Source organism: Anas acuta, chromosome 1, assembly GCF_963932015.1.
Source record: "Anas acuta chromosome 1, bAnaAcu1.1, whole genome shotgun sequence".
Taxonomy (NCBI): Eukaryota; Metazoa; Chordata; class Aves; order Anseriformes; family Anatidae; genus Anas; species Anas acuta.
In genome coordinates this window covers 32,266,516-32,292,302 of record NC_088979.1, presented here as the reverse complement: position 1 = coordinate 32,292,302, position 25,787 = coordinate 32,266,516, and the positions used below count along the sequence as shown (strand labels likewise).

The 25,787-nt window shown below is 40.0% G+C and overlaps 1 protein-coding gene across 1 annotated transcript; it reads right to left on the bottom strand.

Annotated features, from left to right (window-relative positions):
* Positions 1–840: 840 nt before the first annotated feature.
* On the bottom strand, positions 841–25,453 carry OLFM4 (olfactomedin 4). The gene is made up of 6 exons (XM_068675645.1): positions 25,296–25,453; positions 23,387–23,467; positions 18,431–18,583; positions 12,284–12,496; positions 11,032–11,185; positions 841–3,006 (listed from the first exon to the last, which is right to left on the bottom strand). The coding sequence occupies exons 1-6, from the start codon at positions 25,377–25,379 to the stop codon at positions 2,213–2,215; spliced, it is 1,479 nt and encodes a 492-aa protein (XP_068531746.1). The 5' UTR covers positions 25,380–25,453; the 3' UTR covers positions 841–2,212.
* Positions 25,454–25,787: the final 334 nt, after the last annotated feature.

Genomic DNA, 25,787 nt, shown 5'->3' with positions numbered 1-25,787 from the left:
CAGGTCCCCCTGGGTCTGGGCCATACCACAACAGAATATGACAGCCATCCCCAGCATCCCCACCTCCATTGCCACCACAGAGACATCTGACCCAGACACACTGCTTTTTCCAAAAAGGAGAAGGCCAGACCGAAAGGGACTGTCCATGGGAAGGACTGTGGGAATGGCAATTCATAGACAGAATTAGTCACACCAGATTACTCCCTAAGAGGTGCTGAGTCAAGGAGCCTCAGGGTCTGTGCCTATGGCATTTCTTGATAATAAGTGAAAAGCTGCTCACCTTTCAAGACACACAGATGTAGAGAAAAAAAAAAAAAAAAAAAAAAAAAAAAAAAAAAAAAAAACAGCATTTTTTCTTACTGGGGCTGTTACAGATTATTCACACAGCAGCCCTACCTGTGCTGACTGATCAGATTACTGCACCAATGCCTGCATGGCTTTCAAATTCATTTCACAGGTTTCCAAGAAACAGATGCTGATACCTGATAACTGGCAGCACCTGGCTTCAAAACATGTCATCAGTTCATCAGCCTCTAATGTCTCGAGTAACATCCCAGCTTGGTGGAGAAATGTTACCCTAACCAGCTAACATATTTCAGTGTGGGGAAATAAAGCTCCTCTTATGTACTTGTTGACATACTGATTCACACCTTGATGCTGTTGCTGGAGCTATTTAAGTACATGAAGCCTAAGTGAATACAATGATCCTGTTTCAAACATCAGGTGAGTCTGGCTTCCTGTAGCAACCCCAGTTACCTATTTGTCACAAGCAGCATCACATGACTCTAAAACAAAACTGAGATTCTTTGAAATATTTTTAAATTAAAAGAAAACTCATCATTTGCATATGTATTTTTTATTCCCAGAAGACACAAACGTGATTACATAGGTAATAGAAGAAAACAAACCACATGAACTACTTTCTTCTTTACAGAGCTCTGAATTTCAGTATTTTAACATGTTTTCTAACATGATGAAGGTAAGACATTGAATACAGTACACACACTCAAAAATTATTACACATTAACCACTTAAAAAACAAACACCTATCCAACTAGTTTCACCAGAGTTCTGTTTCCCGCAAGACAATTTGCCATGCTGTAGGACAGAATGATGCAAGGAATTAACGGGACCCTACGCTAACAAGGCTCTCAGGTATCTAATTGCAGAATGGCAAAAATGTTTAATAGAGGCATGTTAAAATACACACCTGTCATTCCCTGGCAATGCATGATGTATACCCATAGCCAGTGAGGTCAACAGAAGGATTTGAAACAGATTGCAAAAGGATAAAGGAAAGAAAAACTGTTTCTTGCACTGTACTTCTAGGAAAGTGGAGCCATGATGACAACAAAACATCGCTTGACCAGTTAAGACCATCCATAAGGCCAGGCACAAGGAGTTGATAAGGGCAACAGAGTGGGACAGAGAGAAAGAGAGAGAAAGCAGCGCTGTCCATTTGGCCCTGCAGGCACTTTGGGAAGCCACCTTGGTGCTGTGGCAGCTTTGGAGAGGACTGAGAGGCCAGGAGACAGCCATAGGTGGGGCAACTGCATCAGCAATGGCAGGGACAGTGAGCTCTATGCTGTCCCAACCCAAATGCCTTCTTTTCACTCCCCATGACAGGACTTCCAACAGCAAAGTGTATTTTTACCCCCTCTCCTAAAGCCTTGAGCCAGCTTTTGCTGCATTCACCTAACAAATAGGTTGCCATCTGCAAACCAAGTCCCATTTCCTATATTATTTTAAACCTTCTATTAATTTCACTGAGGTCTCAATTCACTCTGAGGAAGATCAGTGAAAATTCATTCTCAGTTTCTGAGTGTCTTGCTTGTTTTACAGCAGTGCATATCAGTGGTTAATTAGCTTCCCAGTCTGTGGATAGGGTATATCCATCAATTTCTGTGAACAAAATACACTAAATCTATGCAGTAGATCTACCTTTAGACGGGAGAGTTGTAAAGCACCAGGCACCAATAAACACCAATCAAAACCTGAAGAACCCAGTATTGCCAAACACTGCTACCAGTAATACAACTGATAGGAGCAGGCAATTTTTAAAGACAGTAATTTAAGTGATATATGTAACACCCACAAATACAGTACCTCAGACTAGATGAACCATAAAGTGGTGATAGCATTGTCTAAATGTATATCAGATCTCTCGTTTTAGTTGCTGCCAGTTCTACCAAATGATTGTGTCATTGATATACTAATGCCGAAACGTTATGTCGTATCTTAGAAGGTAACCATCATTGTAAACATACAGTTTCTGATCTGTGGGGCTATAATCAATACCCTGGATTGTATCTAACTTTTTATCCATCATGATATTAACACGACCTTCTTGGCCAGTATTTGTGTCATACATGTAGAAGATTTCCTCTTTCCTAGTGTTTACCGTCCTTGTGGCATACAGAACACCACATAGCATGAAAGCATTAGAAACAGATGGCTTGTACTGTCTTGTCTGCCAAGTATTTATCACATCAAGTGTGGTCTCATTGAGTTTGCTAATCACAATGTTGCCCATGTTACTTTCTGTTGAATATAATACCCATAATCCATTTTCATCTACAGCAAAATCTATGTCTTGCCATGATACACCTGCATATGAGAAACGGTTACCAGTAATGACATTTGGAAGTGCCTTGCTCAAAACTATTCTGTTATTTATTATATCGTACTTCACTAGGTTTGTTGAAGAATAAGCATGGTAGTACAAAAAATTATTATAAAGAGCAGCACCACTTCCTTCTCCATATGTTAATCTTCTTTCATACATGGGTTTAAACAGCAGCAAATCATCAAAGGTCTTATAAATTCTAAAATATTCCAAGTATCTCCCCTCCGTATTCAATGGTGCAACCCAATAGACTTCCTGCTCAGGGTTAGAGGGAGAGTAATCTCTACCCCAGGAACCGTATTTGAAGGAAGATCCTCTCCAGTTCAGCTTTACTACATAGGGCTGGCTAACATTCAGCAGTCCACCGTGAATGCAGCTACCTGCAGTCAAAGAGAAAAAAGAACAGGTTTTCCAAATGTCATCATTAAGAGAGAGGTTTTGCATAGTGTAGCCTCTATGGTGTGCTTACAAGGGATTAGCTTTGTGGCAAAGCACAGACATAAATTCACAGCTTCATGTGTAAAAAGCCTCATTTTGGACCATGGTCATCAACTGGGTGTCACTAAGTGTTTCAAGCTGACTTAGAAAGTTGTTAAAAGATATATATCTTGTTAAAAAAATAAAAATAAAAAATTTGTTAAAAGATATAAAATTTCAGAAAAAAATGTGAGGAAAAACAAACAAACAAACAAAAAAAGATAGGGACATCCATCCTCAGTATTAATTTGCAGAAAGTAAGAGCTCACAGCACCTTTTCAGACAAGGGACAGATTTTTACCCATTTAATGCATGGTACACTTGGAAATCCCTTGATAAATACAATTTGAGAAGCATTTTAGGTTATTTTCTACTTCAGTGGAACTGAGATTATTGGAGATAGGAAAGAGGGGCATCTAATTTCTGTGTATTTTGCTGAGGAGGGGAAGAAAGGAGAAACAGCAGCAGTAATTCCAGAGCCACATTTCAGATTAGCATTCTGCTGTCAGAATCACAGTTTTGCAACAGTGCATCACAGCCACATGGTGCCTTCCACCTCAGGCCCTCTAAGAAATCTGCAAACAGTAACAATCACAGCCTAAGAAATATAGATAGATATTACTCCAAGTTTTCATTTGAAGCAGCTAAAAAGAGAATGTAGTTTCAAGCTGAACTAGAACAGTTTTGTTTTCCATACATCAACCATAAAGCCATTTTCAGGATCATGGAAATATTCTTTTCTTTTTTTTTTTTTTTTATTTTTTTATTTTGCTACCCAAAATGTTCGACTTTTTGTACCTAAAGAATATTTTCCATGATGTGCTACTGGGCTGGGTAGAATTTGTTCCACATTTACTAGGAAAAAAACAACAAAGTGGAATGAACATTCAATGATGATGAACAGTATTTGGAACAAAAATGTCCAAATAAACTTATACACAAGAAATGCTTTCCCTTTATTCATAGTGAACATCAGTGACATTGTTTTCCTGGTAGATTCTAACCATCATAAGTCACTAGTGAAAAAAATCCTCCAGACAGAAATGCCCATGCACCTCTGATGAGCCTGAAGCTACCACTGGCAAAAACAGTACACTTTTCTTCAAGAGTAAAAGCATTAGCTTGTGTTATGACTGCCACAGAAAGGTCCCAGACATCATTGGCAGGATGTGTCCACCTGTGGTAGTGGAGGCAGAGATGTCAAGTGACTGCCATTAGCTCACAAGCTTAGTGGTACTCTGAGGTTTCCCAAATCAGTGAGGTGCTCCAGCCACCCAACTGCCTTCCTTCTTAAAGATGAAGTATAACCTGAACAGATCCAAGTCTCCCATGTCAATTAACCAACAAATTAACAGCAACAACTTTTTGATGTTAGTAATGCCTCACAGCACAGGAACTCCATGTACCACCAGTTATGGTGTCTACAAAGAAAGTCAAATTTATCTTTTGGGGTTTTAATACTTTTTGTAGGTAACATCATGATTGTTTACCATCTGTATGAGACCAGCTGGTTGTAAACTCAGTCTTATGAAGGAATATCTAGCATATAAATAAGTCATGTCTTAGCACAAAGAAGACAGAGAAGTAACAGGGAGAAAATTTACCATTTGCCATCAAAGCTGCCCATCCCTAAGAAAGGCTGGAGCATACTCATGGAAATGGATTAAAAAACACTTAAAGCCACTGCTAGGAAAGGCCTAGGAGGAATCTTATGTTCAAAGACATACTAGTCCTATCCCACAAGTAGAAGTGTGGAGAGAGAACAATCTGAGACACTCGTCTTTGGAAAACACTGGGAAACAAGATATTTTGTGAGAAGTAGACTGTTGCAAACTTAATAAAATAAAATAAAATAAAATAAAATAAAATAAAATAAAATAAAATAAAATAAAATAATAAAATAAAATAAAATAAAATAAAATAAAATAAAATAAAATAAAATAAAATAAAATAAAATAAAATAAAATAAAATAAAATAAAATAAAATAAAATAAAATAAAAATCTTTTTAAGAGGTAGGGAAAGGTGCTCTACCTCTGGGACAAGAAAACTTGTGGTCTGAACGTCAGAAACATCCAATATAGAGGGTATTATTTGTGTCAATGTGTAAAATCAATTTGGGCAGTGAAGCTCTCCATGTCTCCTCCTTTCTTGAAATGTGGTATTTATCTCCTTCCACTACGTAACATCCTCACCCCTGAGTCTTGTACTTTCTTGTGCTAATGACCTAGGGAAAATGTGATTCACCTGTAGCCTCCCCTCAGCCTCTCTGAGGAAGGTGGGGAGCATCTTAATATTAAATATAAATCCCTGTGCAGAACTAAGCCCTTGTGTCTCCAGGCCACATTGGCAACTTCCTTGGGGTCAGTAATCCCTGTGGGAGCAGCTCTGCATGACTTGAGAGGGTGACACAAGTCATGGACAACCCTGTGTCCTCACTCAGTCCACTTTTCTGTCCTGAGATTCTCTCAAGTAAAACGTGTGACAGCCCCAGTTGAGCCACCAAGAATCACAGCAAGTCAGCCTTCCTGGCCCTAAGATGAGCATTTAAGCATGCACTTCAGTGCTTCACAAAGGACGAGGCTCTGGATCAGAAAGCTCTTTCCAAACACAGCACACAAGGAAGGCACTGCTGTATGGATTGCCGGGCTGCAACTTTGGAAATGTCACACGGCATGGCTAGCAACATGGCCTCAGCACTTGGCACACATACTACTGTTTGGAGGTGCTCATACCTCAGCTCATGCAAGGGCAGAAAACTAAGGCAGACAGTGCAAAATGGCTTGCAGCCTGCCAGCTCCATATATCAATTTGGACTGTGTTTTTCTTATATCTCTATTATGCATTGTTACCTCTGGCATGAGGGCTTATTTTAAGCTGGTGACATATTGAACATATTACTGTGCTTAAATCACAATAAACTTATATCAGAATTAAATGGTTATTAAATGCTCAAAAACTCTCGATTTGTTTAGAAAAATATAGCACCAAAGCTTGCAGGTAGTGAAGCACGGCTAAGCTCATCTATATGCGACCTCAAATAATTTTTCATGTCATTAAGCAGAACACAATTCCAGATTTATTTTAATAATTCATACATTGTTTCATAAATAAAAAACAAACGTGTGTTCAGCAGAGAGACCTTTTTTTTACAAAAGAAATAGTAAAGTATTATTTCTTCCCTTAAAGAGATCTCTCTGCTGAACACTTGTTTGGTTTTTATTTATGAAACAATGAATTATTAAAATAAAGTTAGAAGCGTGTTCTGTTTTAATGACATCAAAAATTGTCTGAGGTTTCTATACAGTATATGCTTGATTTTGAAAATTCTCCCAGAATTATTATTATTTTTTTTAACAAAAAACTCTGTGGTAGTCAAGGGGTGATCTGTCTTCTGCACAAGTTCAGAAGAACTCATTGTTGTTTATTTAATCTAAACTTGCCTCTGTCTGGATCTTGTGGGGAAAAAGATGCACAAAGGAAACAAAGTGTCATGTAATTTTGTAAATATTAGAAGGTACTTGAAATAAATCCATATTCATTATTCAAATTTTCAAGTTTTTAACTCCTTTTTCCACTGCTTTGGGCCACTGATCAATTAAGTCCTGAAATTTTTGCCTTCCCTTTTGTAGCAAACAGGGGTGAGAAGGACTGATGTAGATACATAGACACACAGGTCTCTTCTCCCTGCATAAAGCACCTATATCTCAGCTCTGTTGTTTACTAATCATTCTGATCCATCAGAAAAGGAGCTGGCACTCAGGTGTCATGACTGAAAAGAGCCTGACTTCCTTGGCTGACGGCCTGGAGAACCGAGCATGAAATGCATCCCATTAGGTCTCACTTCACCTATTTCACTCTGAAGCACTCACCAAGCACATCAGCTTATCACTCCACAATACAGGTGCCAAAAAAAATCAGCAAGTAGCTAGCTGTATCTGATTTCCGAAGATAAGGGACCACAGTTCACCTTTGCAGTGAAGATCACAAACAAGGTAGCACCCACATTAAAGGGAACTCCCACGAGGGGCACAGAAACCGGTAGCAGGCTGGTGCTGCACTCTCTCATGCACGCTGCTGCATCCAGATGTGCACCCTCCTTTCCTATCTGCATCCAGATGTGTGAGCTGCTAGCCTTGCTATGGCTTGAGACACAAGAGACAGAGCTGCTCAGGGAAAAAACTTATATTTGCTCCTACCATCTCACTAACAGGAAGACCCACACAGTCTTCTGTGTCATGCCCAGTGATACCTTCTCCAGGATCACAGGGCATGGGCACAGACTGATGGAGCTGCGATCAGAGTAGGTTTATTACTGCAGCATCTAAAAGGGAATGGGCTGGAAGGCTTAAATTCATCTGACTTGCCTTCAGGCAGCTAAAAATTCAAGTGCCTTTATAACCAGCAGAAAAATGCATTTGTCTCCAGGGGCAGTTCAGGTAGTCTTGGAGAGGGGGCGCTGGCCAACTCCCTTCAGGTGCCAGTAGGCATCTGTCTCTTTCTGTATGGACTCACCGATTTCAGAACACAACCCAAGACACCCCCAAAAAGCAGACATCTTGAATAGGTAGGAGATAAAGTTTAAGGTAAAAGTGAAATTGTTGTAAGACTCCACTCAGTTATGAGTGTCTGAGTTTCAGCATTAGGCTACATCAAGTCTTCTTCCTGCTGAGGCCTATTCACTAGTAACTTGAAATTATTAATTTCTAAATGTACAAAAGCTGAAAAAAAAATCTTTACTCTTTTTCTACTTTTTTTTTTCCTTTGAGAGTTTCATTTGACTCACTTTTCCTTGCTGTCTCTCTCAGATCATTTCAGTGAGATGTGACAAAGAATCTGCTGCTGAATCCTCAAAGAACCATCATGGGGTCCTTTTCTCTCTATACTTGTCCTGATGCAGCAAGATGAAATCAGTACAAAAGAAAAACAAATGGATAAATATTTCTACCCGCTGGAGTAGTGAGGAAAGAGATGGTGAGAAGTGCTGCAGATAAGAAAGTTAGTGGTGATGATGAGGATGAGTAACTACATATTTGCTGACCCCATCTCAGTCACACAGCCACCCACCTCTCCAGTTGGAGGGCACAGCAAATGGAGACAAGCAATCTTCAGATACATTGTTTGAGAAAAGGGGCCTGCTCTGAGAATACAGCAGCAAAAGCCTTAGGGGACAGAGTCAAAGGGGCTGCATAGTACAGTACTGTGAAGCAAGAAGCTTTAATTAAACTTGCCTTTAGACTCATGGTCTTAGACAGCTTGGGGATTATCCAAGCTTTCTCTAATTCATATTGCCTACCCAAAATATGCAGGAGAGAGGAAGAAGGGAGAAAGAAAATGCAGTCTGAAAACAGGACAAAGAGTCAGTTTAATACAAACATTATAAATATAATATGAACTAAAAGCAGGGCAAGGCCAAATGGTTTGGCAGGAATTCAAGGCACTCAAGCTTGCAGAGAAAACGTATGGAAATTGTGTTCAAATGCACAAATGAGCACAGAGGCCTAGGTGTGAGCATCCATGCAAAGCCTCCAAAATGACTATCTAGAAAATGTAGCTCTCTCACATACTTACTCCATCTCCCCAGGCAATAACATTGTCCTACTACTTGTTTTCAGACACAGTCTGCAGTATGTGTAATTGCTCTACAAAGTTCTCTGCCCAGAGAAGGATATTTGCTCCCCATCAGGTACAATAAGTCACAGTATGCCTGCATGGATCAGCAGGCATCTAAACCTACGTAACACCCAGATTATCTGTATAATTGGGTTCTCCAACTGGCAGGAAACTTGTCAGCCCTCCACAGGTGCTCTGCCAGTCCCTTGTGCCAGCCGCAGGGACCTCCGTCACCCCAGAGGTGACCATGACAATACGCCTACATCCATCTTCCAAGCCCTCTAGGCTTCGTGTTGCTGGTGGCATGAGATAAACTCACAGACAACACTGGAAGATGTCTTTAGATGATGTCAGTTGTGATAATTCACAGGAAGTCAACAGAGGTAGTTCATACCACCCAAGGTTTTGGCCTTCTAGATTATTTTGTGCTCTGTGGTTTCCACACAATGCTGAGCTGTACCTGAGCCAGCTGACACACCAGTCGGGAACAAGGTAATGCTCAAGCAATATCAATCTGATCCCAGATAAACTCTGTCCATCTCATCACTGTGCCCTGACAAGCAACGCTAAATAATTCTACTACAGTCACAACCCTGTGCAGTTACATTTACCCCATCCTAGAGATATTGTCCTGCTCTAGGCGTGACTTGCCTATCTCCACATGGAACTGCACTATGAAGGGCAGACCTCCTTCTCCCACTCTCTGAAAGCTCCTATGTTCCACAGACTCTCACATCAACCACCCAGGCATGAAAGCAGCTCCTTCCTCCATCACTCATGGAAGGACACAGCATTCTTGTTCCAGAGCTCTGTACTTTCCCACCAAAACAAATACTTGCTGTAGGCTTGAAGAGAAAGAAGTTGTTTCTTTCCACACACCATCACTCTCAATAAATCAATGAAATGCCCTTCAAATACTTTTAAAACATTGCATTAGGTGTGTGTGTGTGTGTGTGTGGTTTGATTTGTTTGTTTGTTTTAATTGAAGCATTTTAAATCTTTCTTGAGGAGCTGAGAAGGGCCTTGAAATTTTGCAATACAGGTCTTTGTTTCAGCTTTTTCTCCCACCTGATCCCTAGACAAGGTGTTGCTTGCACATCCTGTCAGAGCAGTGCAGCAGCTGCCTGCACCATCATGAAGCCCTGAGGAGACCATAAATTGGAACAGCTGCTAGCCCAGGGAAAGCTTGTCTTTCTACCAGTCCTTGTCTCTCACATTTTCAGTGAGACACCTGAACTAAGCTGACCCAAAGATGATGAGAAGTAAATGCTAGTAGGTGCAAATCTGTGCTCCCTGAAAGCCAGACATCATGCCTTGTTTTTTTATGGGTTCCTTTACATTTAGTCTTGCTGATTACTAGCCAGCTTATGTGAAAAAGCAGGATTCTTCCCCGAATACTATATACAATAGAGTTCTTCCTTTTTTATAAAGCTCTGCCAAAAGGAACCCCCTGTGTATAAATTACTCAAGGGTTCAACATTGTCCGATAAATCCTACCATCTGTTAGCAAGTGGGAAGCTTGACCCAGCATACCTAAATTAGTGTTCCCTAAACATTTTCCTCCAGCTTATCATCCCCAACTCAAAATTTCTCAGACTACAATTCCTTCGCAACAAGATTTTTCAAACTGAGCACACCATCAAGAGAAAAATTATTCCAGTTGTAAACTAATTGCCACATGCCCTGTGACAATTGCTACTTTTATTATGAACTGCCCTCTGGGAACCACTGATCTAAGCTCCAGGACATAACCTTTCCTATTTTTAAAAAAAGGGTAAAATCCTAGCTCCACTGAAGTCTTTAATAAAGCTCCCACTTATTTCCCTGGGACCAGAACTTCCCCCCAAGGTTCTTGACCTTCTGATTTAGAAGAATCTTTTGCCTGCAAAGCAAAAGTAATCATCATGCAAAGCTACCTTCCTGCGTTTGCATACCAACAGCTTTAGTTGTTGCTCATACATTTCCCAAGCAGTATTAGAGTAAAATTGTCATGACATAGGTCACTTTGACAGGAACTATTAAAAATCAAAGCTGGACTGAAAAAAAAAAAAAAAAAAGTTTAGAAAAAAGAGAAGGTGGGGGGAGAGACTGGCTTTTCACACTTCAGGTGAGAGAAAATTTACAACTTTTTCCAGTTGAAAACAGCTAAGGTTTCTGGAGGAGTTTGTTTGCTGCCCTCTTTTTCCTTTTGAACCTGTTGAAGAAACATTACTAGCTGTCTGCTTGATTTTTCAAAACTGGGTAGTATCATTACAGTTGTTTTTAATACCCATGTATTATTTTGTTTCTCACCTGATATAAGAGAGAAATGCTTACCTGGTGGGAAGTAAGGGGGTGCTGTCGTTTGGTTTCTGCTCTCCTCACACTCCTTCAATCGATTTTGAAGAGACACAATTTGTCGACGAATTGCAAGGATATTGTTTTTGTCCAATGATTCTAATTCATTTACTAGTATAGTCAGATTTCTGATCTAGGGTGAAAAGAAAAAGAAATAAAAAATAAAGAAGAAGAAGAAGAAGAAGAAGAAGAAGAAGAAGAAGAAGAAGAAGAAGAAGAAGAAGAAGAAGAAGAAGAAGAAGAAGAAGAAGAAGAAGAAGAAGAAAGAAAGCGAGAATTAAAAAAAAAAAAAGTTTAAATTCCAGTTAACTTTATTTTACAGATATTTGCAGGCAGATTTGATCATATCATGGAAGAAGCTACAGAACAAGTTTTAAGAAATATCCCTAAGAATAGGTCTTTTTCTGCTAGTCTTACATTTCCAGCAGAGCTATGCGATCACAGGGAGCTGTTTTAACACTCAGTTCTGTACTATAATGCAAAATATAGTGTTATTTTATATGTAGTGTAAAAATATCCAATAAGTCTTAGACAAGTGCAAGTTATTATATATAAGAAAGTACTTTTTCCAGTCTTGCAAAATTATCTTCAAATTTTATTTGCAAAGATAATGTTTTCAATCACCTACTTGGTGATTTAGAGGACAATGGAGAAACTAATAATATTTCACTTCTCATATGAAGCAATTATTCTCTCTAGGTGAGTGATTAATTATAATTTTGAAAATGTGATTTATAGTCTGCTGGGAAGGTGATAGTCTTTCCCACTTCTTGATTTCATATTGATTGGGCCACTGCCCCAGCAACCAGAAGTTAATTTTTTAATTATCTAAGTTAAAGCACAGAGGCTTTCAAGCATGGGGGTCTATAAATTAATATTTATTATAATAAGTTAATAAGTTAATGCGCTTAATGCTATGCAAAAGCATTTGCTTTCAGGCAGACAGTTGGCAAAAAATAAAGAAGACCCCATTTGTTTGGTGTTTTTTTTGGTTGTTTGGTTGTGGTTTTGTGTGTGTGTGTGTTTTGTTTTTCTTTTCTGTGTCCTTTTTCAAGGAAAAGGATGTTAATACATTTAAAGTCAAGCTTTCCTTTCATATATGCTGATGAAATTCTAAAATATTTCCACTGGCTGCAGCAGAGAGGGGCTATATTTCCTCAACCTAAACATGAACAAGAGAATATACTGTGTATATTGACCCCTTTTTGGCTAATTAAGAGTCCAGCAGTACCTCCAAATATATTTGATCAACGATGACATTGCTTCCAATAACAGTGGATTTCAGCTGAGTGACCAGTCTGTCTAGGTCATTGATTTCCACTTTCAGTAACTGGAAGTCTAGTTCTGTGTAAGATACACTGGTCTTCTCCATGTGCTCCACTCTGATGGTTAGATTAAGAATTTTCTGTTGATACAGTTCAATCCTTTCTGAGTACTCTTTAACCTTAAAGGGGAAAAGAAAAAAAAAAAGTTACAAACTCAAGTCCAGGTTAGAAAATTAAACAAGCCTGCTTGACATCTTTATCATATTTCTGAGTATCCTATACATAACTTCCCCATACTTGATATATTTATTCTTCACATAAACTGCATAAATGAAATTCTCATCACGTACATAAAAAATGTAAAACTTAACCCTCGTTTATTGTTGGCAGTTCCACAAAGTCCCCTCAGGAATGCCTGGGGATAACTGAAGGCAGAATTTTATTCAGAGTCTTCCATTTTTGTAATTCCTTGCCAATATTGTTTCTGTGAGCTAATTTTATCCTCAGTATTCCAACAATTTACATTGGCAAATTTTTTATTAGGAAATCTGCAATGCTTTATCTCATGAAAGCAACCCAAGTAGGCTGGAAAATGCAATAAAGGATTCCCAAGTTTTTCAACTTTATTTCCTATTAACTCAGAATCCAAATAGGATTTTAACCTGTGTACATTTGAATTGTGTCAAAAATTTGCAGAATTGGTTTGTGGTTTATCTTTGGCGGGGGGGGCAAATGTTTAAACACAGTGTTAAGATCAAATCTGGTTTAAATGAAAGTGAAAAATTTATTGCAGGCTTTAGCTAAAGTAATTTACATGGCAGCCTCTTCAGCCTCTGAACCATTAAATAGTTGTCTGGATAAATATATTTTCACACATATCTGCTGAGGTAAAGGTCACAGCATAAGCATTGCGATGCAGAATGCTAAGTATATTATATGGGCTTGGAACATTCCTTGGAAAATTTTAGTTCCTTTAAATTCAACTCTTTGGGAAATTTCTCTCCCATATGCTTCACAGAAATCACATCTGTTTTGCCTTAAGCCAATGTAATTATATCACAAGAGGTAAGTAGGAATAAATATTATTAGTTTGTTGCACCAGTAACTCCATATTTATACTCTCAGATAGTATTTGTATTAGTCCCTCTCTCTACAGCACTACAACTTCTGTAGCTATTACTTCTTCAACTGAAATATTTTTAGTCTGCATCCTGTCAGCCATTCTTATGTTATCTTAACATAAACCAAAAGTCAGTATTTTTCCCCATTGGCTCTGGAACAGCCTCCAAAATCCTGTCAGGGAATTAAAATCGTGGAATCCCTGTTCTCCTTTTCTGGCAGCAGCCCCTGGGACTGGGAGGCCAGCAAGAACACTTGTCAAATAATTCCTTGTAATTTTTCCTGAATCCCCTGTGGACTGACGAACATGTATGGGAGCTCATAATGTGAAAATTCATGAATGACGGAAAAGATATGTTAAGATCACATGATACCCAGTGATTTGGTTTAAGAAGGAGAACCCTAACCAAGAAGGGCCTCTTTTCAAAAGTATAGTTTTCAATAGCAGCATAACTATACTACAAATCTGAAAGAAACTGTCAAGTCTCCATAAGCTGCAGTGGAAGCATCCTGAGTCAAAAAAAAAAAATAAAATGGATGCTCTAGATCTCCCAGGTCAAGCCTGAGTGACTTCACACTAAGGAATAAGTAAGATATTTATTACAACTGGGGATCATAAATGATAGCATATAAAGACTTAGGCCCAACTCCTTATATCTGGCTGAAAAAAGAGGCAGCTGGGATGCCTTGCCCTAGCTGTCATCATCTGCTAGGAAGGAACAGTAGGAAGAGCTGGGCAATGTTCTTGGAAAAGCTAGAAGTAGATGGACCTTACACTTTCACTGATCACCAAACTCAGTCTGGAATTGGAAGATATCCTCAAAAAAAAAAAAAAAAAAAATCTTCAAAGGTCAGTGTCCAAACTGTATGTCTAGGTTTTGCACAACAACAAAGGTCAGTGTCCAAACTGTATGTCTAGGTTTTGCACAACAACAACAAAGAAAACAGATACGATTACATTCTGAGAAATGTAAACCTGGTCTATGTCTGAACAAAATTGCATTGCTACATGGTACTACATATACCATAGAGGTATTTGGAAATCTATTTAGGCATTACCAATCCTTCTCATAATAATAATAACAACAACAATAATAATTCCACAGTGCAGCTCAAGTCTTCAAACCATTGAAACGGACCACTGGAATTAGTAATGGGTATTTGATGACTGCAGGACACTGACCCAAAGTTCTCCTCCCACATCAGACCGTTTTCACTCAGTCAACCACCTAGGTCATTTAAGAAGATGTCAACACCATCCAGTGGGCTATAGCTGAGAAATACCTATAAGTTAAGCCTGAACTAGCCTCAGCACTCCACAGTGCTCTAAACAGCTCAAGTCAACTTAGCTCATGGATCTTCTGGCTAATTATTAGGCAAATATTATTTTATCAGCAGTGCTGCTCTAAAAGGTCTATACTGCTTTTGTAGACAAATCTAGCAAATAGGCCAAGCATGTCCACTGAGTGGACATTCCAGCCTGCTCAGATCTGGCTCAGGAGTTTCTGTAGTTTAGAAATGTTAGTTGAAAAAGGAACATGGTGTTGCTCTGTTGCTTGGCAGATAGATTTAAGCAGCTTGCAATCTCTGCTTTTCTACTGTATCTACTTGATAGGGACTGGCTGGTGTCTCTTGATAGACTGGTACAGAAAATGTGTATGTGGCCCATATTTAGGGACACAGACCAGCAATTAGGACTGACTGCTGCCACATTTGTCATAAAAGTCTTAAGTAGGGTATGATGAGTGCATATGGCTTGTATTAGTCCTTTATAGGTAGAGAATACAACCATGTGAGGCACATGTTGGGGAAAAAAAAAATAAAATAAAATCCTAGTTCCATTTTTTCCTTCTTTCCAAGCATTATCATCCTCATGGAATGAAAAGGGCAGGAAAAATCTTCAATGCTCATATACTGTGTCATTTACCTGCAATTGGTATTTATCAACACAGGTTTTGCAGCATGCAAACAGACACTTCTCCAGCATGCATATGGAGAGTACAGAAGGGGGAACAAAAGTGCAAGATGAAGATGTAAAAGAAAGAAGTGGGAAGATGTGTAGATAAGAAAGAAGTGACAAAACCATCAACCTTATAAAGTCACCTGGCCCAGGACACTGGCTTCAGGCAGGTGTGACCTCCACAGACCCATAAGGAGTACAGCTGGCAAGCAGTCTGCAAGCTGACCCCGAGAAGAATTCCACTCCAGGCTAATCTGTTTTGAAAACAGCTGTTCCTGGTGGAGGGCAGGAGTGCTTTCTTCTCCTGTTTTAGTTACGTGAGGATGTTGTTGCTGTTATGAGCTAAATTCTGAAAGATACTTTCTCTCCTTGGGATGAAGTGCAGATCCATCCCTGTTACTGGTGTCCTCTCCCCTTTCTTATTGAAAGGAGCAGCCAATTCCTGCTTTGCTCTGAAAGGTTAATTTTCTTCTGTAATCATAATTACATTGGCAAAGGTTGATGTGACAGAGGAAAAATTAGTCTGGTATTTTCAGCCTACGGTTTGCACTCATTTGGCACATGAGAGCATCTCTTTATCTGCAAGCTTCCTTGCCTGCTGATTCTATAAAAGGACCCCCTTGCTTTTTGAATTAGCCTACAATCAGGGAAAAGGTTAACGATTCAATCAGGTTGTTTATCTGGGACTCCTAGCACATGGAAAGCATCCTTAAGAGGGTCCAATCCTGCAGCTCTTACCTAGGAAAAGCTCCCATGAGCTTCAATGGGTGTTTTAGAAGAGAGAGTAAGGCAGGGATTCTCAGAGTCAAAAAAGCAATCACTTAGTAGAAATTCCCACCCCTGTGGTGAAACTAGGTTAGGTTTGAGATAAAAAGTCAGTTTGGGATATGAATTTTCTACAAAATTGCAGATGGCAGAATGATTCCCTAAGATTTTGCTCAGGACCATATCTGATAATGATTAATGAGAATGACGCTTTCCTGTTTCATTATTTCCTGCTTTCTTTCCTTAAGTATTATAATGACAAACATAACATATGGGACTGTGTAAGGAGGGCTTTTTCCACAACTGGGAAGGTGAAGAACTTGTGTGCATGGAGACTTATGCACCACGATATCTTAGATTACTTAAATTCAGATATCAGTAGGGCAACGTTCAACAGTTTCTTCTTTCTACAGAAAAACAATTTCATAACTGAGAAAAGTTACACATACGCAGTTACACCAAAATACAATCTGTTCATTTTCATTTCTGACCCAAAGTGTCTCTTTGCCTGTATCTTAGTGAAATGTATGTCACACTTCATCTAACTAGAAGTATTGTAACACAGCTGGGCTGATTGCTCTCGACAGGACAAAATTCAGTGAAGCCTGAGTGAGGTCAAGAGTTTTCACTGTCTGCAGCTAGAATTGAAAGCCAAGGTCAGTGGCAACACTGCAGTACACTGCTGGGCACCTGAAGACAATACAGTTACACCAGTTGACAGCAGCTGGCAACCCAGACATTAAAGTCCACAGCAGGGATTCAGCTTGTCCTGACGTTAAAGGTGAGTTTCAGATACAAATTTAGACACCTAATTTCAGGTATCTATAGTAACCTGTGTCTTTACAGGAGCAAGACGTCTGAACTCCCATTATAGTCAATGAAGATATGAGGTTGTCCACACAGAGAGGTCAAGCAGTGCTTGAGATGCTCTGCAGATATGCATGGGTCTGGCAGATATGGCACACATCCTAAAGGAGACAAGCACCATTCTGAGGATAGTACTGGTAAGAGGCTGGTTACACCATGGCAAGCACCTGGAAAAGGTGGCACACAAACACCTTGAAGAATCACACCAAGTTTCTTGGCTGGGAATCCTGGCTCTGATCCTGTCCCAGTGCAATTAGTTTAAAGCTCTGGCAGTGACCACAGTGGGAACAGTATGAGGATCTGAAATCTCAGTGATTGTCACAGATCATTAGCTGAGCTACACCTCCTTCCTGCAAGTGATCAGGTAATTTCTGTGCTCGGAGGCAGTGGGACTTCTGTCAGCTGGCCCTTCACATCCCTGTTGACAGCCGAATGCATTTCACCGTCAGCTCCAGTTCTTTCAAAACAAATGATTTGAGCTGAAAGATATTTCCATAGGATCCTCTGCCTGTTGTGGGTTTTTATGCCTAACTTCTTATCTGGTTTTGATTATACCAGAGGAGGTTTATGAATATTTATGCTTAGAATTTATAATTTAATGCTGTGCCTTTTCTGCTGATTAATTCAAGGACACTTCATTTCTTAAGATGCTTAGTTCCTGAAGAAAACACTTTCTGCTGGACACCTAATCTGAATCCTGAATATTTATCCACTACCAAAAGTCAAAGGCAGATTTCTGCCTTCATAGGCAGCTTCACCCAGTGCACTGTAGCATGTATGGGTTTGACCGAGTTCCTCAAAAAATGGATCTGAATTCACGTAACAAGCAGCCGAAATAGCTAAAGGTATGTTTGTCTTCAACAACAATGTATAATTCAGTACTCACTGCCATAGCTTCAGATGTTGACACAGATGTTTGCTTGTTTGTTTTTTAATCCATGAAATCGAAAAGAGTGAGGGGACAAATATTCACCTTCTTCACTCTGGGCTGTGTTAACCTTTCTCCTCTTTCCCTTCATTTCCCTCTTACAATCTGGCTGTCCTGATACAAATAATAACACATGAAGGAGCAGGAGGCTTGGCTTCCTATAGCTCTGTGTAGCAATCACAAACCAGTAAAACCAAGCCAAAAGAGGAAAAATATAAATCTTCTTCCAAAAATACCATATGCCTCTAGCTGAAAAGGCCTAGAAAAGAAACCTAAGGGTATTCAAATGTTTGACATGCTATAACGTCAAAGATATGAGATTTAATCACCCTTCTCCTTGTTCTTACAGAGACCTCTTTTCTCTGCTGTCTGAAAGACAGGTCACAGAAAAGTGCTGACTGCTGTACTCTTCCACAGGAAACTACTTTTCAGTAAAGATACAATTATTATATTTATAAGAAAAGAACACCTTACCACAGAAAGCTCTCTCTCAAATTTCTCCACAAGCGTTGTGGCTATCACTTGCAATTGCTCAGCCTTCTGCACAGGAAAGGTGGTATCCGGCAAGTACACAGAGCACTGACAGTTTCCACGGTCATCCAGAGAGCCAGACACATTGGCAAAGAGCTGTAATAATAAATCAATGAAGAAAAAAGTGTCAATATTCTTCTCTAGAATCAGTAGCTAATGTCTGACAATAATCTGAGCTGTGACAATCATAGGATCAACAACTTTGCTGCTAAACATCTTTCACATTTTTATTCAAAGGAATTCATAATATCTGGTAATTTTTTATTTATTTATTTATTTTTGTCTCAGCCTTACAAATATTTCTGAAAACAGTTAAATACTGCTGTAAAGATTTTACCATTGGAAAAACAGAAGTACATAATAGTCCTTACTTTCCCAGCCTTGTGGACAATGGTCCTAAGATAATGAAGTAAGATTTCCAGGAGATGGAAAAGCATACAACAGCAAGAAAATAATAACTTAGCAACTTACTGTCTTACTGCTCTGTTAATATGAATTGAGTCAATCAGATCATCTAGTCATTTCCATCCATTGAGCTCAAAGCACCAAAATAGAATTAGCAGAAAAAGTTTTGAAAAGAAACATGCTTCATCTGAAAATTTTCAGCCAGCCCCAGCAAACAGATATTTGAATTTAATTATTCACCACTGAAAGGTGAAGAATTAAATGTGCAGGCTCAACCTAACGTAGAGATAATTCTTTTTCTATAGTTTTCCACATCATGCTTCCACATCACAGCCTGCTCATCCTCAGTTGTGGATGGTCTACAAATCTATCACCCATGCCATTAGCACGAATTGCCTTGTCCTGACTGTCTGCATGCTCAGAGCATCATCACTGGAGCAATGGGTATGGTGTATGGAAAGGTCAGGGCTGGCAATTCATGATTTTGACATAATTTACAACCAGATCACATCATTTCCTATAAACACTAGGCTGAATGCAGAGAGTGTTTGGGGCAGTGATGTATTTGGGTTTTGCTGGTACACAAAACATTTACCAGTTCATAAATCTATCACAAATTTATTAATAAAGATATCTGATGTTACTTTAAAATATTCTGGCACATACTTCAATGCAGCTTCAGATTTTAAAGCTACAGGCTTGCTCTTCAAATATATTTCTTACTATAATCTCTCCTCCTGTCTTGCAGAAATCCCAGTGTTATTCATGTATTTTCTCTTTGTTTCTCCCTCTTAAAAATAAAAAAGCAAATAAAACCATTAACCAAAAGCTGAAAATTCAGCACTTCTTCTCTTGCTTTTTCACAGTGATTTCAACTAATTTTTTCACCACTGAACGAGCCCAGAAAACAGAATGATGGCCAGCAGCAAAGCTCTCTTGCTCTGCAAGCCCAAGAAAAGGACCAGCAGCATGCAGGAGTTCACACTTTTGGCTACCTCTTTTCCACAGCCATAACAAACAACGTGCATCTTATTTTGAAAGAAATCATGAAAAGACAGTTTATCTGTGTTATTCAAGTACCATGGGCCTTAAAACTTCACTCCAGGCCAGACTGCTGAAGACATTTAACATGAAAAGAAGCAGAGAAGTATCTCATAGGATTCCAGAGAGTCCCAGCATTGATTTCCCTGCCAGGTAGGTTACCAAAGCACTTCTGGAAATCCCACTGAGAACATACTGCAAAATATTTCTAAGTTTCTAAGCCCCTTTAAAGATACATCTTTCAGCACCTAAGCTAGTATGAAAAAAAGAAGGAAGGAAGGAAGGAAGGAAGGAAGGAAGGAAGGAAGGAAGGAAGGAAGGAAGGAAGGAAGGAAGGAAGGAAGGAAGGAAGGAAGGAAGGAAGGAAGGAAGGAAAGGAAGGAAAGGAAGGAAGGAAGGAAGGAAGGAAGGAAGGAAGGAAGGAAGGAAGGAAGGAAGGAAGGAAGGAAGGAAGGAAGGAAGGAAGGAAGGAAGGAAGGAAGGAAGGAAGGAAGGAAGGAAGGAAGGAAGGAAGGAAGGAAGGAAGGAAGGAAGGAAGGAAGGAAGGAAGGAAGGAAGGAAAGAATATGGCTTAGTGAGTATATGGATTCTTCTCTAAGACTGTCATTTGCACTGGCGTACTGATTTTTGTATGGAAGACATAGTATTCCATCACTTTTGTGTATAAAACAGACATATATCTACATACTTATGTTCATGTGTATACCAATACAGAATTTACTATCCATAGAACAGCATAGTATGTACTACACATTGGCATGTTTCAACCTATCGGATAGTGTGATCTATATATTGTATACTCAAGTATAAACTACAATCTTGCCTACATAGAGTTATCAGCTTTTCTAGAGGTACCATGCCTATTCCATATGTTAAATAAACCCTTCATAAGTGTATTCAAACATTCAACCAAAATGATCCTCCCAAAAATAACTCCAAGTTTTACATTCCCTATGAGAAACAATCATTATATTTTAATATTGGTGTTGAAAGAGAGCCTAGATTTGAAGGCAGAGCTTCACTTCAGTAAGGATATTTATATGCATGCCAAGAGATGGTTTCCCCAAAGGAGCAGGCAGCCTGGGCAGGCAGAACTGCTTCCACTCTTCCATTGACATTACTAACATCAGCATCACGATGTTGATGAGACCAAGAAGCACTGTTTAGTTAAGATTCTCCTGGGTCAACAAGTGTTTCAATCAGAATATAATACCAGTCAAATGATAACCATATAACAAAACTGTCTTCCCTCATCCTGTGGAAAAATGCAAAAGACAGGCTGTTACTTTTGAGGGAGTTCTATGTTTTTTAAAGTTTAATAATTTACACTGAATCTTTAAAAGAGAGCAAACTGTCCTAGCCTACAGCAAGGACTTGACAGCAATATTTTACTCTGTAAAATTAAATTGTTAAATATACATAGTTGAAGCTATGAGAAATGTTCCTTTCCCACATCCCTTCAATTTAAGAAGGAGAGTAAGAGCCAGCAGGTACCTGATCTGCTGAAAACTGGGAAATTTATTCATCTGCTTAAATGCGGACTTAGGGTTACAGCCTCAAAACGACCTAGACATTTCAGTGCTTAACATCCAGCTACACAGCAGTCCAGCGGCATTCACAGATTATAATTCTGAAGTAACTGCTCCCTCTTCCTAAGAAAATGGATGGGATCCACAGAAACCACATGGCAAGGACAGAAACCATCTTAGCTGGACAAGGAAATGCAGGGGGGTTGGGTCCCATTACTGAGTATCAACGAGAAACTCCGAACTCCATTTAACTTTCCAGAGGTACCTGCATCGTGTTGAGACGTGGGTGTGTGCAAATGTCATGGAGGTCAACAGGACTGAGTACAAGGTCCTGCATCTGGGCTGGGGCAATGCCAAGACTAAATACAGGCAGGGCAGAGAATGAATTCAGAGTGGGCCTCGGAAGAAGGACCTTGGGGTGCTGGCTGATGAGAAGCTCACCATGAGCCAGCAAAGTGCACTTGAAGCCCAGAAACCAACCATATATTGGGCTGCATCAGAAGTGTGGCCAGAAGAGTCAGGGAGATGATTGACCCCCTCTGGTCTGCTCTTGTGAGACCGTGGAGTGCTGCATTCAGTTCTGGGGCCCTCAGCACAAGAAGGACATGGACCTATTAGAACAAATCCAGAGCAGGACATGCGGATGATCAGAGGACTAAAGCACCTACGAAGCACCCCTACGAAGACAGGCTGAGGGGATTGGGGTTGTTCACCCTGGAGAAGAGAAGGCCCCAGGTAGATGTTTTAGCAGTCTTCCAGTACCTTCCAGGGGACCTACAGGAAAGCTGGGGAGGGACTCTTTGTTAGGGAGGGGAGTGATAGGATAAAGGGGAATAAATTTAAACTAAAATAGGGTAGGTTTGGATTAGGTATGGGAAGAAATTCTTTACTCAGAGTGTGGTGAGGAACTGGACCAGGTTGCCCAGAGAAGCTGTGAATGCCCCATCCCTGGAGGTATTCAAGGCCAGGTTGGATGAGGCTTTGGGCATCCTGATCTAGTGAGAGGTATCTTCTTCCAACCCAAACTATTCTCTGATTCTGTCATTCTAAACTCTCTGCTGGAGGCAGAGATTTAATGCTCTCTCACAGGAGGTCCTTCCACAAATTCCAGATGCCACACTGGGCTAGCATGGATGATAAAGTCCTGCTGTCAAGCTGCGTCTTTGGCCTGATCTAGAACTGTGCATTTTGGATAAACACTGTTCTTGACAATTAGGTTGCAGGCCCATTCAGAGCAAGTGTGTTCTGTTGAATTACCTCCAAAGGAAACATGCTATTGAGCTGTCACTGACAAAGAGAGGGAAAGAAACCAACTCCTGAAATCCGCAGGCCTTGGAGTTGAGCACTGTACAAGAAGGCACAAAAATCAGATTGAAGCCCTCTAACAGGAAACAGATGAATACAATTTCATCTAAGCAGAACGAGGAGAATCATGATTTTCTCAGTGCCAGCAACCACCAATGGACACTTCTCATAGGTGACAGAATGTAGCTTCAAGGCCCTGCTCTGGTTTACATGGGGAAGGCAGAGTTAAGAAGCAGCATTCACCTCCCTCCAGGGAGACCATAACCACCAAACTGTTTGGCATATTGCCATCAACACCCAATGGTACCATCTTTTTCATATCTGGGGTCCCAATCAGAAGTCATGAGGACAATCAAATCTTTAGATGACCAATCTTTAGATGATCAAATCTTTAGATGACCAAAGCACTGAATGACACAGAAGCATTATTAATGACTTTGGGAACTCCACACTGCCTAAGTCATAGATATAAAACACCTACAGGCCTATTCCTGGGCAGCCTGACTTACCTGCGTAAGGTTTAAACCTCCAAGTGACTGCATAGCATTTAAAAAATAGGACATAATTTCTTAATTATGCTCTTTGTTGGACTTTATTGAACAGTATGTAAAGGTCATACCTCTGGGGTCATGCGCAGGTGGCTGGCAGTTGTCTCTCTAGGCTGACTCAGATACTGAAGAGTTGTACCGATAAGAGGAGACTAAAAAGGAAATAAAAACTTCTTTCAGTGTGAATTCCTGCATTTGGCACCATCCTTTCCCCACCAGCTAGCCCCCATCCTGCAGCTCCAAAGCACTTTGTTTTGATTGTGGGAGCTGTCCCCAGCAACTGTAAAATTAATTGGCTTTCCTAATCAGCAGCTGATGAGACTAGCATTTCCCTCAGCATAGTGTCACTTCGTGGACACCTCTTCTCGAAGAAATGCTAAGTGTGACCAGCAGAAGGCAAGAGATGCTCAGCCTGCCCAAAAGGTGTGAGCTGAGGCTGTGACAGATATAACACCAAGAGCCTATCATGGCCCCACGCAGCGTGCTGAGGATGGTGTATCATGGTGATGCAATACACTGTTACCCATCTGAGAGCCTCACCAAAACCCATGGCAAGATGGGAACTGTGGTGAGGTACTCTCAGCGTCAAATGGTGTGACAGACTGAGCACCAAATGGGCTTCCCCCACAAGAGGACACCCACTGCTCCATCTTTCTGCATTTCCCAAACCCCAGCTGGAGCCCCATTCCTGAGCCAAGGAATGGTGGAGAGTTCCAAGTGGCTGGCAAAGGGACGCTCTATTAAAGAGCACAGCATAAACAAGCTTTTGTGGGACAGTTTGTCAAAGAAACCCATTTGAACAACCATTTGTGTGTTCAGACAATCACACTGGAAATGGTGGGGGCAGCCGGTAGCAATTAACAGTGGCAGGGCAGAGAGCACCACAAATTGTGTAAATTACACGCATTCAGAACTAACTTTAAGCCAAGCAGGATGAGGAGAAATTTTTCCCATATTAAGTTTCCTCTCCCCAGTTCAGCAGCATATATTTAAACCTCCATTTTAACTTTTGCAGCTTTCTGTCCCTTACCCAGGTAAATGCACCTTCCAAGGAGATGCTGACTTCACTGACTGTAGCCACAGCACTACCAAACTTCAAAAAAAAAGTAACTAGGGGAATTCAGGCTTTTCTGGTTGGTGACTAAACCAGACAAATCAGAAAGAGTCATTGGGAACCACAGTGGGAGTCTTCTTAATGTTAACTCAAAAAAAAATTTACTATAAAGCAGTCATTTGGGGTCAACCTAAAACAAAATATTTTGTTCCATTTGGGAATGCTTTAAAGCTATTTGCAAAACTTTTCTTCTGACAATTTGACTAGTTTTAAATTTAAAAAAAAAAAAAAAAAAAAAAAAGAAGCAGTACAAAATCAAAATAAATCTCTCACTGATGCCATTTTTTACTTTTTAAAATATTTTCAAAGTTTTCTCTTCTCCCCTCATCCATTACTTTTTTTTTTTTTTTTTTTCTGATTGATGGCTTTGGTTTGAACTTCCCTATTGCCCAGCCAGATACAGTTTTAGGGCAAAGAGGGGGAACACCTCACAAAGAACACCCAGCATGGCTTTCATGTGCCTGGACATTGATTATGACAGCAATGATGCATCTGGTAAAGCCCCCACCTCCCAACTCCTTCCACATCAAAGATGTGGATCCTTTCCTGTTATAAGCCCTTGCTAATTAATTAGAAACTACACAGAGCATTAATATCCACTCGGATCCTCAGTGGGAGTTGCACTCATCTAACCAAAGGCAGAATTTGATTCTGATTTTAAACCCGTGCCTCATTTTTACATTTATTACCCAGTCCCTATACATTAGCTGGGGGGAGGATGGAGGAATACTTTAAGGTTTCTCCATGCAAAGATCTCAACATTTGCCCCATAACTTCTCAGCAACCTGGAAAGATTTTACACCAACATAAATGGCATGAGAAAAAATGAAGGCACCAAAGCTTATGTTTTCAGACCCCCATCTTACCATGCTTGTCGTTGCCTCTGTGGTTGAAGCCTGTGTGACTACGCTCAGCATGAAGAGCAGCAGAGCCACCTGTATGTGCTTCATCTTCTCAGCCAGCAGATGTGATAGCCAGGGGACAACGGAGCTCTTTTATTGTAAACTCTGGGGATTTCCCCAGCCAAATCTTAAGGAACTTCATGATTTTTTTATGTTTTGGGGGGAAGCGATGTCATGAAGTCATATAATAATAGGTGTTAAATGACTAATATGCAAAGAACATACAAGTTACGCACTGTTGGAAATTAACTACCCTCCAATTATTTAACAAGAAAGCTTTCCCATATGGTGCAGTATCTAATCTTAATCTACGTTATGCAGGATACCAGGTGTTTGTTTGCTACCGTAGGTAGATAAGACTTTTCCTCTTAATGTGACTCAGACACAAAATTTCTCATAGACCCATTCCGAGGTATGCAGACAATGCAGGTCAGAACAACAGGTCAGGTTAGTCTT